Raw genomic sequence first — 18282 nt, 5'->3', positions numbered from 1 at the left:
TGACCGTGGGACTTCCCTACATGGGACTTGGTTATGGCGTCCCATGTACGCTGTTCCTGCCTGCATCTTATACCCTGCTATTATGTGCTGGACTGTCTCAGGAGCATCTTTGCACAGCCTGCACCTGGGGTCTTGTCTGGTGTGGACTCCCACCTCTATTGATCTTGTACTAAGTGCCTGCTCTTGTGCCGCCATGATTAGTGCTTCTGTGCTATCTTTCAATCCAGCCTTTTCTGGCCATTGGTAGGATTTCTTGATATCAACCACTTCTTCTATCTGTCAGTGGTACATGACATGTAGGGGCTTGTATCTATGTAGATACTGAATCAGTATCACTGCACCCAAAAACCAGACTATTGACTTTCCTTATAACAAAACAGCCCTTTTGCGCCTGGGTAATCATTGACAGAGAGGTTGCATAAAAGACTAAATCGGGACAGGAGTGCAACATCATTTGTCTCATATATATATAAACCCTCTTATATATATACACACATATATATATATATATATATATATATATATATAAGACAAATGATGTTGCACTCCTGAATATATATATTTACAGGAGTGCAACATCATTTGGTATATATATATATATATATATATATATATATACACATATACATATATACATGTATACACATATATATGTATGTATGTATGTACCTGGTTGAATTCTGAAAGCTTTGCCATTCAGTTTCCCAATGTCAGTGACCTAAATGCCGTGGACATTGATTCGGTTCATTAGGACAGTCAAAAAAAAAAAAAAAAAAAGAATATAAATATTTGCTCTGCCTTCCTGTAAACCTGCCTGACTGATTGCATAATCCGGGAAACACAGACAGTTTTCACAGAACAAATTGTCTGCAGTTAATAGAAGCATGCCTAAAATAAGAACTCTAACACAATAAAAGACTTTTGGCTTCATGTATAAAAGATGTGTATTTTCTAAAAAGAAAGGCCAAACTTGACATGGTTTGTCGGTTTTTGTGTGCAAAGGGTTTCCCTGCCTTTCACCCATGCAGTGCATGCTGGGATGGTTTCCAGCTTTCCATGACTCTGAAGAGGACTGCATTTCATAAAAGTATAATACATAAAAAATACAAAATATATAATTTTCCATTTTACAACATGTACTGCAGAAGATGGCAGTGACAATGGTTGACTCTTTGTGTTCATTAATTATACGCTAAATATTAATGTATTCATTTATACTGTCAAATTGATTGTATTATTCATTGTATCTATTGTATTTTATATGTATATTGGGAAGTAAAGTATATACTGTAGCAAACATGACTGTCTCTTACATGACATGTGCTCAACCCCCTATCTGAGTGTGAACCTGTTTTATGGGTTATTAGTAATATCTTGCAATCAAGATATTAATCTTGCAGAGATGATGAGAATAAATAAATCATCACTTTTACATATTATTCTGTTTCTGGCTTCTCTCACACTAGAATGTTTAACTTAAGGCAATCTTTGGACTTGATACTGAATCACTATCACTGCACCTGAAAACCAAACCAATGATTTTCTTTATGACAAAACAACCCTTTTGCGCCTGGATAATCATTGCCAGAGAGGTTGCATAAAAGACTAAACAGGGACAGGAGTGAAACATCATTTGTGTTATCAAAGGTGCATCATGAGGACAGCTCTCCAGCTGGGCTTCTGTGGCCTGTGTCTAACCTTGGCACTTCTTGGAGAAGGGATGTATGTATATTTTTCCTGCTTCATTCAGGCCTTAACATAGTGAAGATGCTGTTTTCATTCACTAACTATGGATCTTGGTATATAAGTAGTGTAATGTGTGTCATTCAGGGGAGATGAAAATCTTGCTCCAGCACCAGTGAACTGTGCATGGAGCCGCTGGTCAACATGGAGTCCTTGTGATCCTTGCACAAGAACCAGAGTGAGTCCATTGAATCTGGTCAACGTCAGTAGCGACAAAACTCAGTCCTAAACTTAGTCTAACCAGAGTATCCCACTAGCTAGTATTCAACAAACTGTGCTGCCCTAAAGTCAAAACGCAGTAGAACGTATTCGGTCAAAATGAGTTACGACCAGAATCGAACTGTCTGCATCTGTTTACCAAAAAATATTGTCATACAACATTTGTAATATTTTTTTCCGACACAAAATACAGGATATAAATCTGTAAGAGTTAGATAACACAAGAAAAAAACAAACTGCAGTGACTGCACTCCAGCTAGTTACGACATAGCTTCAGCTAAAGCTAATTAACATTACTTGGTTAGCTAACGGGAAAAAGTGACTAAATCAATTCACCCGTTTCTTGTGGTTATTATTTTGTAAACATATACTGCATATCCATCCCAAAGCCTGTCAATATACGTTGATATTAATATGAATAACATATAGAATTTTAAGTATTTTGTTTGAATAATTTTGCAGATATAAATTAAATATACAGTTTATCATTGACATATGAGGATCATATATGACCATGTAAAAATGTATTATAGATAGTTTTAATATATGTACATGTACAAATTTTACTGCAGGTACTTCATATATCTTCATTTACGCAGAGGCATATATTACATATGGGTATGGGGACAAGAAAGCCAAAGAAGAACACATTGCATTTTCTCTGTGCCCTTAATGCAAGGTCGGTAAAAAATAAAGAATAGGCCGAAAAATGCATAAAATCAAGATTTGACATCTTCTGTTATACAGTTTGTCAATGAAGCCTCAAATTTCAAACCCTTTTTTCCTCAATTTCACTGTTTCTGTAACTTGCCCTCTTGCCTTTGTAAGGAAGTGTAGTTGCTTAACATAGTATATTATTTGTGATCATCAGAGGCGGTCTCGAAGTGTGACTGTGTTTGGCCAGTTTGGAGGCGAGCCCTGCCAGGATGCAATTGGGTTTGCGGAGGCATGTGTAGCAACTAGTGAATGTCACACAACACAGCCCACCAACTGCTCAGCCTCTGAGTTCCAGTGCGATACAGGTACTTCAGAGTGTTTAAAGTCAGCAACAGTGTCTCTGTCTTTATTGTATTAGACCCCATCGGTTTAACCCCTATCTTTGCAAAGGTTCTTGCATTAAGAAGATATTAAAGTGCAATGGGGACATTGACTGCGAAGATGGATCGGATGAGCAGGATTGTACACTTGGGCGTAGACCGTGTGGTTCTGCATTACTGGACAATAATGAGCAAGGCAGAACAGCAGGATACGGGTAAGAATGAGTTATTTAAGATCTATTTCAGCTACTGTATACATTTATAAAATGGAGGTTTTGTCACAGCAGTGGAGAGCTCTTACATCAGGACAGTGCATTGGCACATTCACAGTGACCATATGTAATAAATGTCACTGTTAACAACAAAGCAGCTTCAGAAAACACACTTTCTTATTTTATTTGAGTTGTTTTTAAACAATAAAAAGGAATTATTTTGTACAGACAAAGATAATGAGAGGTATCAATCTTGCAAATGAAAGCAAATGAACACATTTCCCAAAAATTCAAACTATTCCTTTAAATACAATTAATAAAATGTGCACTTGAGTTAATAGGCAAATAAGCATCATACTATATATAGTCTGAAAGTGGCTATTGTATCAATGCACCAGAATCAACATCTTGGGCGCAGCTCCTCGAATGAACCCCTTCTTCAATGATTACTTCAATGGACAGTGTAATCGAGTGCTGAATCCAGACACTAAGCAGTATGACAGAATTCCCTGGAATGTCGGTAGGCTCAACTATGACGTAAGCCACAACCATTTTTCCTATTTTATCCTTAGGATGAATTCACTACATGTCTGTGATTTTGTGTAAAAATAAGATGAATATATGTCAGTTCTAAAAAAAAAAAAAATGTCTTCCCTTAACACTTTGGTTCCCTGTCTTCCAGACCCTAGTGAAGGAAACTGTCTCTAGAGAGATCTATGAAAGCACACACAGCCTTGTGAGGGAACTGCTGAGAGAAAATTCCTTTAATCTTGATGCTGGACTTTCCTTCAAATTCACCCCAACTGAGGAGTCCATGTCTAAGCTGTCTGGAAACGTTGATCTTAGTGGAGGATTCGGGATAAAAACAATGCTTAAGAAAGTCACCGAAGTCACCAACATTCAGGTAAATGTCAGCCAAGACAAATAGCTCACATTGCAATTTATAAGTCCATAGCAAAAGAAAAGATTTTGTAATCAAGAATGTCTCAAAAATATACACACCATCTGAATCTGTATTAAAAATACCTTCTTCTCTGCATACACAGAACAGGAGCTACATGAAGGTGAAGGGCACAGTACAGCTGAGCACCTACAGGATGCGCTCCCGGGACCTCAAATTAGCCGATGAATTCCTGTCGCATATCCTAAGTTTGCCTTTGGAGTATGAGAAGGGTATTTATTTTGCCTTCATTGAGGACTATGGAACCCACTACACCAGAAACGGGAAGTCTGGCGGTGAATATGAGCTGGTCTATGTTCTCAACCATGATGCCATCAAGACAAGAAGTATGTGTACCGCACCCCAAGTGTCTCATTTTTCAAAATGTCATTTTCTGTTGTGAAACCTCTCCAGTCTTGTGTGTGGACTAAATGAGAAGTTGATAAGAGCTCATCCTCTACACTTTTTGCAGATCTGACGGAGAGAATGGTTCAAGAATGTGTCAAAGTGGGCATCGGAGTGGGTTTAAGTGGTACAATAGAAGCAAACGCTAACGTTAAACCTGAATTTTGTGATAACTTCACAAATAAAGAAGAAGGTTTGCCTTTCCTGTTTTTTCAGATCACAAGCCTGCCAAGTCAATATTTAAAGTATTGCTTTGGATTTTTCAAGTCTTTCTTAATACATTTATGAACATTTAAAGAATTATTAGCAATTTTTCCTCTGCCCACATTTGCCATGAAATTATGCTTTTGTAGCTCAACAACAGCGACAAAATCCAGAGCCCTCGTTCCATGATTCTGAAGTTCAGAAATAGGGCTACACGAGGCTTCACCAGTTTGTGTTAGCCAAAATTAGCGTGTGTCTTGTAGATATCTGCAAACATTTGATACATCCTAGCCATGAGTCAGCAAGAAAAAAGCTGACAGAAAGTGATTTGGTACAGAAAAGACTGTAACTTTGGAGAGTTGTATTAAGATTGACTTGTAAAAATCAGAACATAACCTTTAAAACGTAATCTCTATTTTCTTTGGACATTCATGTATCAATTATGCAAAGTCATTAAAAGTTGGTTTGCTGTTGGTACACAGGTAACACTCATGGAAAAGCAGTGGTGGACCAGGTGATGACATCAGTCAGAGGAGGTACAGCACATTCTGCCAGTGGTATGAGGGCTCAATTAAACAAGGAAGGAGTGATGGACCTCCAAACGTATCAGAATTGGGCTCAGACCATCGCTAATGCCCCTGCACTGCTTAGTAGTGAGGTAGGAATAATTAACTGGCAAAGTGAAACTGTCATTAGAGGCAACATGCAATGTTGACAATGTTTTTTGAAATGCTAGCAGCACAACGCAGGCAGTCTGTTCCCAACGTAAGTCATGTTGTAGCATATAAAGCAAACAAAAGATTGTATGATATTATTTTTCTATTATCAATTTCTGGAAAGTGAACTGATGCACATATTCTGTTCTTTCTGGCAGTCGGAGCCCATCTATATGTTAGTTCCATTGGATATGCCTGATGCTAACACCAGGATTGCCAACCTGAGGCAGGCCACAACAGACTACATAGCAGAGTATAATGTGTGCAAGTGTAAGCCTTGTCACAACGGAGGCACTCTTACTCTGGTGGACGGGAAGTGTTTGTGTCTGTGCCCTCTCCTGTATGACGGCTTGGCCTGCGAGAACTTCAAGGCTGATAAAGCTAAAAACGGGGGTAAGAGTGAACAGCTGAGTAGAAGTTAAATCAAAAAATTCAGTATCCCAACATACCAAGGTCAATCATTTCATGCTTTCTTTTCTGTGTTAATGTGGACAATGTTTTGCAGGTCAAAAACCTGTTGTCAATCAGGAAGGTAACTGGTCATGCTGGAGTGCCTGGAACAGCTGTAGTGGAGCGAAACGCACCAGGACACGCCAATGCAACACAGACGGGATCAGTGGAGCTCAGTGCAGAGGCGACACCAACCATGATGAATACTGCTAAGCAGAAAGACGACCATGTAGCAAACATAATCTCTCTTTCTCGCTCCTCTGACACACACACACACACACACACACACACACGATAAAAATCTTTGTGATAAAAACCAAAAAGATTTAAAGTCATCAGAACTTTCTGTCTTTACGCTTAGTTAGGAGAACAGTGTCATCTTGAGGTTGGTACTAGACAATACAGCTAATAAAATTAATTTGAAAAATTTTTTTAATGGGGTTTTAGTTTATTTTTTGTGATTTAAATGTGGATTTTGAGTCGACAATATCCAGGATCCAGTTTACCTTAGAACACACATTTAAAAGAAACAGCTATAAGAATCAGATGAACATGTTATTAATCTTAATAAAGATGCGGTGCAGACCTTCACTGTATTCTGTACACTTTGAAGTTTGCATTACATCAACCCCATTCAGGTACATGTGACCTTTAAGTTCATTTCATTTCAGCCTCTGTAGCAACTTATGTGGCTCAATAATGAAACGGTAAATCAATTGAAAAGCAAATTTTCAAAAGAATTTAACTCAAAAACCTTAGTCTTATAAAGCCCACAGCAACCCGGACAGAACAAAACAAGAATGTGTCCTGTTCAATAAATAATCAGACTGAGGTTTAGATCCAACAGAACTTTGGCTTTTTGACTGCAAACAACACTGTGCGTCTTTCAGCAGCTTTAGTTCACTTAAAATAGTGTTGGCTGAAGTATGTATTAATGGGCTAATAACTCATATTTAAAAGTGTGGACACATTCCATCTGGCTGTGCTGCGCAAATGAGAACCAGATGAGCAGAAACCGACAACGGGAGAACTGACAGAGAACAACTGCTGGACGCAGCTCAGAGATTAAGGTGCTGGACATAAACTCAACATAAAGGAGGACATTACATGTGTGCTCTGTTTTCCTCAGGTGCTCCCGAAACCTCTTCCACACATATTATTAGTGAACTTTTGGGAACAGGAGATCAGTTATTCGGAAGACACTTTTCAGCAAACATGGAAGTCAGACTTTAAAAAAAAATAAAAGCAGCAATGTTAGTGCTTATGCAAATCATACAAGTCCAGCGCTACAATCCTCAATATCTTACTTGTTATTTTCTTTTCTTCTCTTTCATTGTGTGAAATACTGGCACCGTGTTTGGCCTCTTCTCATCATCAACGGTAAAATCATTACCATCGGGTTATTGCTTTAATGCGTGTGGATTTGCTCTCACAAAGGGCAAAAAGGCAGGCGGGCGTATTTGCTTAGCTTAACAGCCTTTGATTTCCATGTTTGCTGTTGGATTTAGGTGCAGTCATTTAGCGCCAACACTGCAGGCATGACTGGAGATCCTCGTGCCAGAGAAGGCCTTGTTATACAAACAGCAGTGAGTGACACAGCAGTGAGCTTACTGCTACAGCCTTGCACAATATTTAGGAATGTGCACAGACCTGTAAAAGGAAAATTAGCAAAGATACTCCCTATTTTAAAGAAGAGTTTGAGAATTCTTTGGGATCATTTAATATAGAAAATTTGAAAAACATCTACAGGTTTTAATTAAAGAATGAAAGGATACAAATCCCATAATAACTTTTGTAGTAGGCTACTTTGTTCATTTAAATTAATTTAAACAGTTGTTCAACAATGACCGTAATAGTTTTAGTCTTCCTGTTCTGATATTATTTATTACTTCTTCCTCTCTTGGCAACTTTCCTGGGAATATCACCTCCTGTCATCACTGAAATAGAGAGGCGTTAAAGTCCTAAAGATTGTGTGTGTATGGATGTGTGTGTGTAGTGGGGGGTGATGAATGCATGCTTGAGAGGTAACCACTGGGGGTGGTGGCCCCTGGCCTTTAGGATGTCAGCATAATGGAGTAAAACTTTGGGACCTTATTGAGCTCCAGGGAGACCCCATTCACTCCGGACAGCAACCCAGCCTCAAGCCATTATCTTACTCTAAAATGTTTTGTTGTTTCTTCAGCCTTCAACGGAACAGTTAGCACAAAATAATGAACCCCTCTTCATCGATAGACTGCCCAATTGTCTTTTTACTAATATTTGCTCACGCTAAAAAACTAAAGAACGAGTCGAGAATCAAAGCTTAAATGAGGACTTTCAAGAGCTGCTCAAGAAACGTATGATGCTGGCATATAACAGGTTATATTTCCAACACACTCCCTCACACACTCACCACATTTGACATTTTAGACATATTCAGTGTAAATTCTTAACCATATTCAATTAGAAAATTTTGAATCTCATAAATTGTACCAAAAACGTTTTTATCTTCTACATGCTTAGTAGTACTTACATCTTGTAGTAAATATTTCTGTCTTACAAATATCTTAAAAAAACACATTTTTGGCACTTTAATCAAGCACAGTAAAGGAAATATATGTTGTTATATGTTGGAGAAAATGCAGTTCATTGTACTTCGTAGAAACCAAAGGAATTCTTCACTTTTAAGCTTGTTTCTCACGGGCTGTGGAGGAAACTGAGTTCTACGTTTGCTTTCAAAATGCAACCCATTGTTGTCCCATCTCATAAACATATAGTCCCTGCTTTCAGTGAGGAAGAGGTAAGGGATATATATATTTTTTTTTTAACAAAAGCCCTTGGAAGGGTGTGAAAGGAGCCCCCTTCCACTCCTAAACGCCTGGTCACAGTTGGAGCTGCCCCCTCCCCACTTCCCTGGGTCACTAAAGGCATTGAAGTTTTAGAGGGCTGCTACGGCAGATTACTCCACACAGCTGTCCCAGCACCGTGGAAATGAAGTTATGCCCCTTGTCAGCTATGTTATGTGCCTCCCCTCCCTCCTCCTCTCTCACTCCTTGAAAACTTTGCACCACTGCTCTTTGGCTGGGCTGCAGGAGGGGAACAGGGGAGGCAACTAAAGGACTATTCCCCTCCAGCCACTGCAGACAGAGAAAACCTGAATCTGATTGGCTGATTAAATATTCCCTCTTTGCATCATTATTCAGAGCGGCATGAAACCCCTGACATTCAGCCCAGCACAGCCCTTCTCCTAAACCAGACCCATCCCCCATTAACCCTCAATCATAAATCAACCCCTCCTCCACCTTTCCCACCTCACTAAAGCCCAGGGTGCTGCCCTCTCCACGTCCAACCCCTAACCTCTACTTATTGTGACACTCCTGGTTTATTCACTTTGCTTTTGCTTAATGTTGTTTATGTTTGGTCAAAATTGAACTGCAACCTAAATCTATCGTTGTGTTAATTTTAAAGCCAAACTAGTCTATGCGAAATAATGAGTAACGCAATCCTCCCCATTAGAAAAGAAAAGCTGAATTCACAGGCAATAAAACGCACCCTAACTGAATTCAATACACTCAGAAGTTTTGCTGCTGCAGCCTTACTTGGTGTGGTATGACCAGCAGCTTGTTGGCTATTGCTAACAAGCTAGCTTTGGATATTGCTGCCAGTTTGCTGACTGTATGATACAAACCAAGCAATAAGTGACTCAAGGGAATCTTGGAAAATGAAGAGAAGTTCAGTATTATTGTGTAATTTTCAGTCTCACTTAAGACATTTAGTATTAAGGTGTATTACACTAACCAAAATATGGCCATTTGTTTTTTTTCTCTTACAATTGCCATAGGTGCATTTTTAAAGTTAACATCTTGTAGAGCTGCAACAAACGATTATTTTTATTATCAAATATTGTCTCTATTTTCTTTGGATTAGTGCATCAATTGTTCAGTCAAAAAAATGCCCATCACAAGTTACAACTGCCAGTCCAAAACTTAAACAGAAAGATCCGCACATTTGAGAGGATGGGATCAGCAGATGACTGATAATTGTGCTTAATAAATTACTCAAATAATAAAGCATTTGGAATGAGTGCGGCAATAAGAAATCTAAAGTTAAGATCTTATGTTATAACATCTGGATTATTTATTCCATTATTACTCTGCGTGAAAGTAAATTTTGTGGCGATATGACGAGGTGTCTCCCTCAGCTGTGTGCCAGTTTCTGCTTGTTCCATATGTAAATCTTACTGTAACCCTCTTTCACTGTTTCAACCGATTTACTGCATCTCTTGTTGGTTTCACATGAGGCGGACGTGAGCATGACCGAATTAGAAGCAGTTCTCTTAAGTCCAGGGCTGGGAGTTTCTAAATAGGCTCAACAGGAAAAAGTCAGCAGCGGCTGAGCTGTTTTAAAAACTGTTTTGAAAAGTTCCACTGGGACTTCAAGAGGAAGGGAGTTATTTCATTATCATTGATGCCAGTGGAGCCGAGGAACGGCGTCTGACATCAAACCCAGACAATTTCACCTTCCAAACATTTATATTGACATTTTGATGGTTATTCAGTATGTTGGCTGAAAGATGTTGTGTGCACATTACACCAGCAGCCAGTTACCCCAAAAAAAAAACCCCAAAACAATACGAGAAATTCAAAGCTCTGATATTGTCTATAAAATGAAGCTAAAGTCAAGCTGCCTGTTTGCTTTTCCTTAGTGTAACCTAGAGGACGAAGGATTTGGGGCGGGGCACGGGGGGGAAGAGGTTGGCCAAGCAACAGTTTGAGTTATGATGAGGCAATTTTAATGAGGTTCTGCTCCCTGCACCAAAAGCCCCAGTCGACTCTTTTCTGCTTCAGCATGGGAAAAAAACACACACAACATTCCTATTTTCCTCTGGTGCCAAAAGTTAATTGAAAACATTTCAGGGCAAAGTATGGTCTGGGCCCCCCATATGACTCTCATCCCTTCATTATCCTCAACAATAATAAAAAGGCATTACAATTATTAATGGCTGGAGCAGAGGCCTGCTTTCTTAAAGAGACAGTGACAGGCTTTGGCTTCTCATAACAAAAGCCCCAGAAACTGCCTCCACCACAGCACTTTGTTGGTATTTTTTTTTTTTTTTAACAATTGCTGCCATTGTAGGATTTATTATTTGGGTCATTCTTTTAGAGTCTAATGATAGCTTATGTTTTCCAGAGTGAAGTCGTTAATAAAGTTGAAAGCCACAGAGGGAAGATAGCGACGACAACTAAACATCTAATTGTATGAGAACAAACTGTTGCACACATGGAAGCTGAACTGTGGACGCAATAAACCTGAACTTTCTCACATAACTCCTCTGTCTTCATCGGGGAGAGCTGTCTCCTCACGCTCCCCCCACTCCCTGAAAAGGGTGACAGAGGAACAGTGTGAATGAAGTGCCCCCACATTGTGCCGCCGCACCATTGTGTATTTTGCATCTCCATAATGGAGGTGCCACTCGACTTCTCTTCCAATCAATGGGCTGGAGGGCCCATCTCTTCTGCTTGAAAAGCAACATGGCGGCCATCAATGGTTTCAAGAGCCATTATCACAAGTGAATGAGGGGACACTGGCTTTTCTTTAGTAAGTAGAGAGGGGCTGACTGACTCACAACATGTAAACAGACACATGTACCCTGCAGCATCACTGCTATCTCTGATTACAAATTACACAGAGGATACAGAAAAACTCAAATTTGATTGTCTTTGACGTTTAAAAACCCCCCCAAAAAAACAATAAACTATATGCATGTGTCAGTTGATTTTTCATAGTAACCACACACTCTCACCACTACTCAAGGCATGTATTGCTTGTTGGACTAACTGTAGTGATTATAAACAGTTATGTTGAACCCACTGAGCCTTTAATCTGGTGATTTATAAAAGTTAAGGTGGGTAACATTGGCTTTTAATTGTCCTGAGGCCTATAACCCTGTTCTGAGAAGGAATGACACTCAGTTAATTAAATACCAAGAATACCAGGGGAGCTGTGACTCAAAGAGTAGAGTCACTGTAGCTAAGGACTCTTACCAGATGTTTTACAGGCACAGTGACAAATGGAAAAACGAAAAATAAGTAAGGCAATGCAAAAATGTTAAAAACTTCACTGAGGTTCTGGGATTACTGTAGTTTCAATGACACCTGGTAAATAATTAGCAGTTTTTTCTTTTAACAGATCAAAGACAGGCCTTGTACTCCTTAATTCAACAAGTGGAAAAAAAAACACACATCAAGACAGACTGAAGCCCAAAGAAAAATCATTTTAAAACTCTTATTTATTCAATGTGCATGTACATTCAGGGGAGTGTGTTGATAAGGCGTCTTTTCTATCTCACAGCGTGTCTTTGTGACGATTTCTAACAAACATATGGGGTGAAGAGAAAGAAACTGACCGAAATCTTCTTGGCTCCATTTGTTCTGCACATCCCCAACAGGAGGAGGAGGAAGAGGAAGAGGAGGAGGAGGAGCTCACCTTCCTCTCATCTGTTTACAACACTTTATACCTTATGCAAACATCCATGTTTTCAAGGTCAAGTGTGTCACTCTTTCAGATGCACCATCTGCCCTGGGTTTTAGACACGTTGTAGTGGCTTACATCAACTTTGGTTTTTAATGAAGGGGTTGTGGTGAAAATCTCTGTAGGCTACATCTGGTAAAAAAAACAACAAAAAAAAACGCTCTGGATTCACAGCCTGCCTCTGATATGGTCACATAATGGTGAATAAAACCAACATAAAGACTTTTAGGCACTTTTTTTTCACAAAACATTTTCCCTCCCTCTGTGGCCGTGAAGCAGTAAGAGTCAGTGGGACTCAGCTATTCCTCTACAGTGCAAATCTCTCATAAACAAGTATTTCATACAATATACTGTACAATTTACTCTTATACATACAACATACAAAAATAGGCTCCTTCAACATTTATCAGGTGACTAATAATGATAACTGACATATAACTAATAGGCTACATGTGCTATAACCTACTTGATCTGATCCACAGTCAACTGTTATTTGCATGCTTCTGACATGAGCCATTAACAAACAGCAAATGCCCTGAAATATATGAATGTGTGCAGAAAGTTTAGGTAGGATTTAACAAACCAAAGTGTTAGTTTAATGAAAAGCAGAAGGACTCTAGAGAGGTGAGTTGATTTGTGGTGTTGCTTCACTATGACTTTAGCTGTCCTGGATGGCAGCAGCTTTTCAGATAAATTTGCTTAAAACCAAAATGGTGGTCAGAACATTTAGCACAGTCTGACAGGGTGTGGAGTCACTTGAGTTTTCCACATATTGATAATCCTCCTGGTCAATGTAATCTTCCTCAGAGTCCTCCTCGGAGTCTGAAAACCCGCTTCCCGCGAACCTGTCAGTGGAATCGGAGCAGAAAGTTTTCATGCTGACTTTGATGTACTCGCATATGTTCCTCTCCGTGCCATCGCACACACAAGTGTCTAGCTGTTGCGCTTTCGGTATGGAGCGCATGTTGGCTATCACCCTGCGGCACCCATCCGAGCACCTTTCCCCTCCGAAAAGTTTTCGGCAGTGAAATAAATAATCCCTCATGGCAGAGCTGCAAGACAGGTCCTTCTCACACTGCTCCCGGGCCTCCGTGCAGCCCATGGTGCTGGTCCGCGGGAGGCACGGCTCGATGGCTTGTTTGGTGCTCCTGCAGACCGAGTCAAGGGCGCAGTCGCAGTCCTCCAGAGCCGGGCCGCTCTGGGTCATGTTGAGCTGAATCAGAGAGGATATGCAGTGACTGGGACACTTCTTGCGTTCCCCACTGATGACAGACGCACAGGCATAAAGGTACTGATCATAAGCGTAATGGCACTCCGGCTCTCCATGGCACTTGAGGATGGCTTTCCAGCAGACCAGCCGACGGCTGTGGTTGGGAGACCCGACACAGAGACCGATGATTAGGATGAATACACTGCATATCAAAACCGCTGTCCGCTCCATCAATATGGCACGACTTGCCATTTCCAGGAAGAATGGATCTTAAAAATGCTTAACTTCATATGGGCTTCTGTAGTAATTCCACCAGGATGTGTCAAAACTGCGTTACTCCTTGATGGTTTCATATCATGTCACAGCTGGTGACTTGAAGTCACTGAGGCGCCACAAAGTGAGCAACAGCTCATCGGGGATGGTCGTAAACAGCCAGTCATGTCAAGATCTGACAAGTTTCAGCGCTGCTACAGAGTTTTTTTTTTTTTTTTTTCCAATCCCAGTTCGTTTTAGAGGCTTCACGTGTTTCTTTTTCTCCTTTACACGACTACCCACAAAGTCTGACCAACTTTAAAAAGTCCACAAAAAGACGTAAAGACTAATTTCCTCAAACTCTTCCAAAAGTATATCACGATATCCGTGTTCCTAAAGTCACTCATCCGCTTCCAGTCCCTGCCCGCATCCACTCTCCCTGCAGCCGCTTTGTAGTGAGGGCTGAGTAGTGATGGGCTGATTAGGTTTCTGCAACAGCCTCGTCCCATTGGTCCGATCAACTGTTGTGATTCTCTCGTCACACGCGGGCAGTGACGTCGGCTACTGTTTTAAACGGAGGTTAAAAAAAAAAAAAACGGAAACTTTCTGCAACAGTGTGAAAAAGACTTGAAATTTCAACTAGGTTTGTTAACATTGTGTTTTATGAGATGAAACGTTACAGTTACTTTTACTATAACTATTCTGCTATTAATGGAGGTTAGCTGTTTTTCATTGCCCAAAAGTGAGTGGGTGTGTGGGTGGATACAAGGATTAAGAGATGTTGAACCATTAAATTAAATCAAAAGCTCTAAAATTCAGAAATGTTGTAATTTTAAAGAAAAAAACAGCCTAAATCATGTATGAGCTCAAAAACAAGTGGGAAGAAATCAATATGATTTAAGAGGAATGTGCGTGTTCAAGACATAAAGGGTCAAAGAGAGAGTTTAAAATCTTTTCCTGATGTTACTTTTTGACTCAATATAGAAAATATTAGCTTCAGCACTTTTTGGTCTTTATGCTATTTTCCTTTTATCCTAATTTTTTGGGGGTAGTTAGACAGAGTTAAGTTCAAATTTGGATTTACAATTTACAGTGAGGCACAGTTTCTTTGGAAATCTCTAGGTTTGTCGTTGTCTCCCCGCAGGGAGAAACGACAGCTGTTATAATACATGCAGAGCTCCCGTCTTACGCTTTTCCCCCACGAAACATAACAAGCCCTGAGAGCATAGCTACACCGCAGCATACGCGTGAACACCACACAGACACATTTGCACACACCAATAAAGACATGACAGCTTAAAGGTTTAAGAACTATGATTTCCAGATATGGAGCTGGGAAAGCACCAGAAGCCTTCACACAAGAAATGTTAAAGAAAAAACACATTTGGTGTTTTGTTTTTTTACTGCCCATTTTGTTCAAGTGTAAGCAAGCTGCAGCGCTTCACCTTTTGGTGCAGGGTATTTCCTATTTCCTTGCAATAACACTTAAGAAGAAAACACAGTGTGAAGAGGGATAACAACTGCAGCCACACACAATGTAAACAAACATGAAGCGTGAAGCCACTAGAAATGACGATAGAGTGGATCAGTCGGGGCCTCGCGGCCGACACAACAGAGTATAGGAGAGAAAAGCGCTCAGTCACTCTCTGTTCTTCTGACCCCGTCACATCACCGCACTATATGACCACAGAGATCTGGCAGCTCTCAGGGGACCCTCAGACCCCTGATTCCAATTAGAGAGATTAGAGAGGAGTCAAGACAAGTGCAGAGGAGTTTCTTAGCCAAACAACCCAAACGCCCCCCTACCCCCTCCCTCCATCTCATCCAGCTGGCATACCAGAGCAACAGGCTGACTGCAGACTCAATTTAGAGCAACATCAAAGTGGAGGTTAGAGAAAGCCCAAATGGTGAACTGGTCAAGGGTCTCCATTAACTACAAAGAGGCTGACATCAGCCCAGACCGCTAAAGACGACATTTAACAGAGATAGATATGAATATGGAGAATGCAATTCTACATGTGTTATACTTTTGCTCAAAGTTTGGGTATCACAAGGCCTGAACAAAGTTTTCTCTTCAACAACGGAGAGCAAACTAAAGAACACACCCTGTCTGCACTTAAATTTCCCTTTTAAGAGGGACTCCATAATGCATAGCAGAACCAAAATCCCATCAGTGTTGGATGTCTGCCAGATAAGAACAACGGCCAGATTCAGTGGAGCCAGCGGCTCTTATGATGGAGCAGGCAGCTGCTCTCCCCCTAACTGTACCTCTTAAATTACTCTAATACATCACTTACACTCTTTACTTCTACAGCCCACCAAACTCCTCAGATTGTACTTGGGGTAAAACATAAGGCCAGTTTTCTTTACAATCTTGTCCTCCATTTATTTCAAACCAGTATCTCCAGATATGCGTCCTGTACATGCGGTTGTTCATGGCGACTTGCATATAATAGGGTTTCCAGAATTGGAATGCGGTTCCCGAGAGCAGATTTGTAAATACTCATGCAGAGACAGACATGCTCTTCAGTTTGTCTCCACTGCTGTCAGAAGTCATTACACACAAGCTGCACTGCCAGAACAATTCACTGAACTTTGTATTCAAGTGCTTCCAAGCCCAGAGAGAGACAGAGAGAGAGAGAGCGAGAGAGAGAGAGGAGAAGGGGGAGGGAGGAAAAGGAGTCAATATTAAAAAGCTGCCAAGTGTTTTTCTGCCTACATTTTTCATTTTTCTGTGGCTCATGGAAACTTCTCAGATGTCTGTCATAGATATATCCACTTTTTTTTCCTTCTTCATTCTTTTCACATGAAAGAAAGAGAATCCATTTGCCTTTAGTGAAAACAAGAATAAAACTTAAAACTTTTTGTTGGTTTAGTCACGTCATAACTATTCAGTTTATGAGCTGTTATGCATCAATAAGTTAACAACACAGCACTACAGTACTTTGGTTTTCTGGTATGCAGCTAAAAGATTAGACAGGCGGGATCAAATCACCTGGATCAAAGCGATTTCTAGTCGTGCTGGCAGAGTAATGTTGGTCGTTAAGTCAACAACTATAAGGATTTCCACAACATTGTATACAGACATTCATGATCTCCAGAGGATGAACCTTTATTGCCATGATGATCTGCTGGTTTTGCTTCTAATGCCCCTGTGAGGTTGACATTTTTGGTTTTTAGTGAATTACAACAAGAACTATTAAATAGATTGTCGTTAAGTTTTGGTACAGATATCCATGATGCCCAGAAGATAAACCCTGATGACTTTGGTGATCTCCTGGTTTTTAGTCTCATTGCCACCATGAACCTTGTGTTTCCATCACTTGGACAAATACCTGCAAAATTGTATTTAGTTAGTGCAGATTAGCTGTTGTTAGCAAGCTAGCATACCAGTCAACAAGATGGTGAACATAGTAAACAAAGACATCAGCATGTTTGTATTGTCATTATTACTATGTTAGCATGCTGATTAGCATTTAGCACAGCCTCATAGAGCTGCTAGCATGGCTGTGGACTGTGGATGTTGTCTCTGTTCTGAGCAGCATCAGCTTTTCTCCCTGTGCTGTCCATACCTCATGCCTTTATCACGCCAGAGATGTTTTAGGATGGTACAACATGTTCGGAGACCAAGTTCATCCCTCTGGGGGAGGCCACTCACCACCGCAGGAAAGGATTTGACTTTGAACTCACAGAGGAGAACAGAGCTACAAGTTCAAACATGGGTCGCTCTGGCTGTAAATTAGCCAAGAGTACTCAGAAAGTTTTAATCGTCAAAGCCAAACGTTTGGCACATGCTATGAGGTTGTGAGGTTGAACAGATAGACAATTGTTTAGTTGTACTGGTTTCCCAATCAGCAAGACTTTCAGATTCCTTTGGCTCGCTTCATGGAACAGATTAACACCACGACAGGGAGAAAAGATGGATAACGTTACAAAAAGATTTGTGTTCTGGTAGTTATTGTTTCACGCAAGGATTTTGTAGGAAAGCAGATGGGGCTGTTAAAAAGATTGGAACAGAGAGTTCGAATCCAGACGGAGAGGTAGACGCTGGTTTTGCCATCACAAAGAAGGGTAATTGATAGTGGGAGCTGTAGTAGATTAATTACACCTGCAGTAAAATCTGGGTTATAAGGGCCATAACGAGCAATGGAAATCTCCCAGGGTTGCTGTGGACAGCAGTATAGAGGTACTCTGTGACGCTGGTCAGGTAATGATAAGATAACAGAGCCATTTCTCTACAGTGCAAAGAGGGGAGGATAATAAAGCCACACAAATTTTGAGGTTATCTGTGTCTAAAGGAGGTCTGTAGCTGTTACAGGGGAACAAAAAGAGACTCTGGAGCAGACAGGAGTTTTAGTTTTTGTTTGAAATGTGACCTCTCCTC

General features: G+C 40.4%; 2 protein-coding genes across 2 annotated transcripts; one reads left to right on the top strand and one right to left on the bottom strand.

The window, feature by feature from the left end:
* The first annotated feature begins 1565 nt into the window (after positions 1 to 1565).
* c9 (complement component 9) lies at positions 1566 to 6357 on the top strand. The gene is made up of 11 exons (XM_023422230.2): positions 1566 to 1722; positions 1831 to 1921; positions 2834 to 2984; positions 3070 to 3214; positions 3610 to 3748; positions 3894 to 4115; positions 4258 to 4498; positions 4624 to 4749; positions 5243 to 5418; positions 5635 to 5869; positions 5982 to 6357. The coding sequence occupies exons 1-11, from the start codon at positions 1655 to 1657 to the stop codon at positions 6137 to 6139; spliced, it is 1752 nt and encodes a 583-aa protein (XP_023277998.1). The 5' UTR covers positions 1566 to 1654; the 3' UTR covers positions 6140 to 6357.
* Positions 6358 to 12176: 5819 nt separating this feature from the next.
* Positions 12177 to 14440, bottom strand: gas1b (growth arrest-specific 1b). The gene has a single exon (XM_023422219.2). The coding sequence runs from the start codon at positions 13896 to 13898 to the stop codon at positions 13122 to 13124; it is 777 nt and encodes a 258-aa protein (XP_023277987.1). The 5' UTR covers positions 13899 to 14440; the 3' UTR covers positions 12177 to 13121.
* Between the last annotated feature and the right edge of the window lie 3842 nt (positions 14441 to 18282).

Source organism: Seriola lalandi, unplaced genomic scaffold (genome assembly GCF_002814215.2).
Source record: "Seriola lalandi dorsalis isolate HSWRI2012SDOR001 ecotype SW California unplaced genomic scaffold, Sedor1 jcf7180002054680, whole genome shotgun sequence".
Lineage (NCBI taxonomy): Eukaryota > Metazoa > Chordata > Actinopteri > Carangiformes > Carangidae > Seriola > Seriola lalandi.
This window is presented reverse-complemented; position numbering and strand designations above follow the sequence as displayed.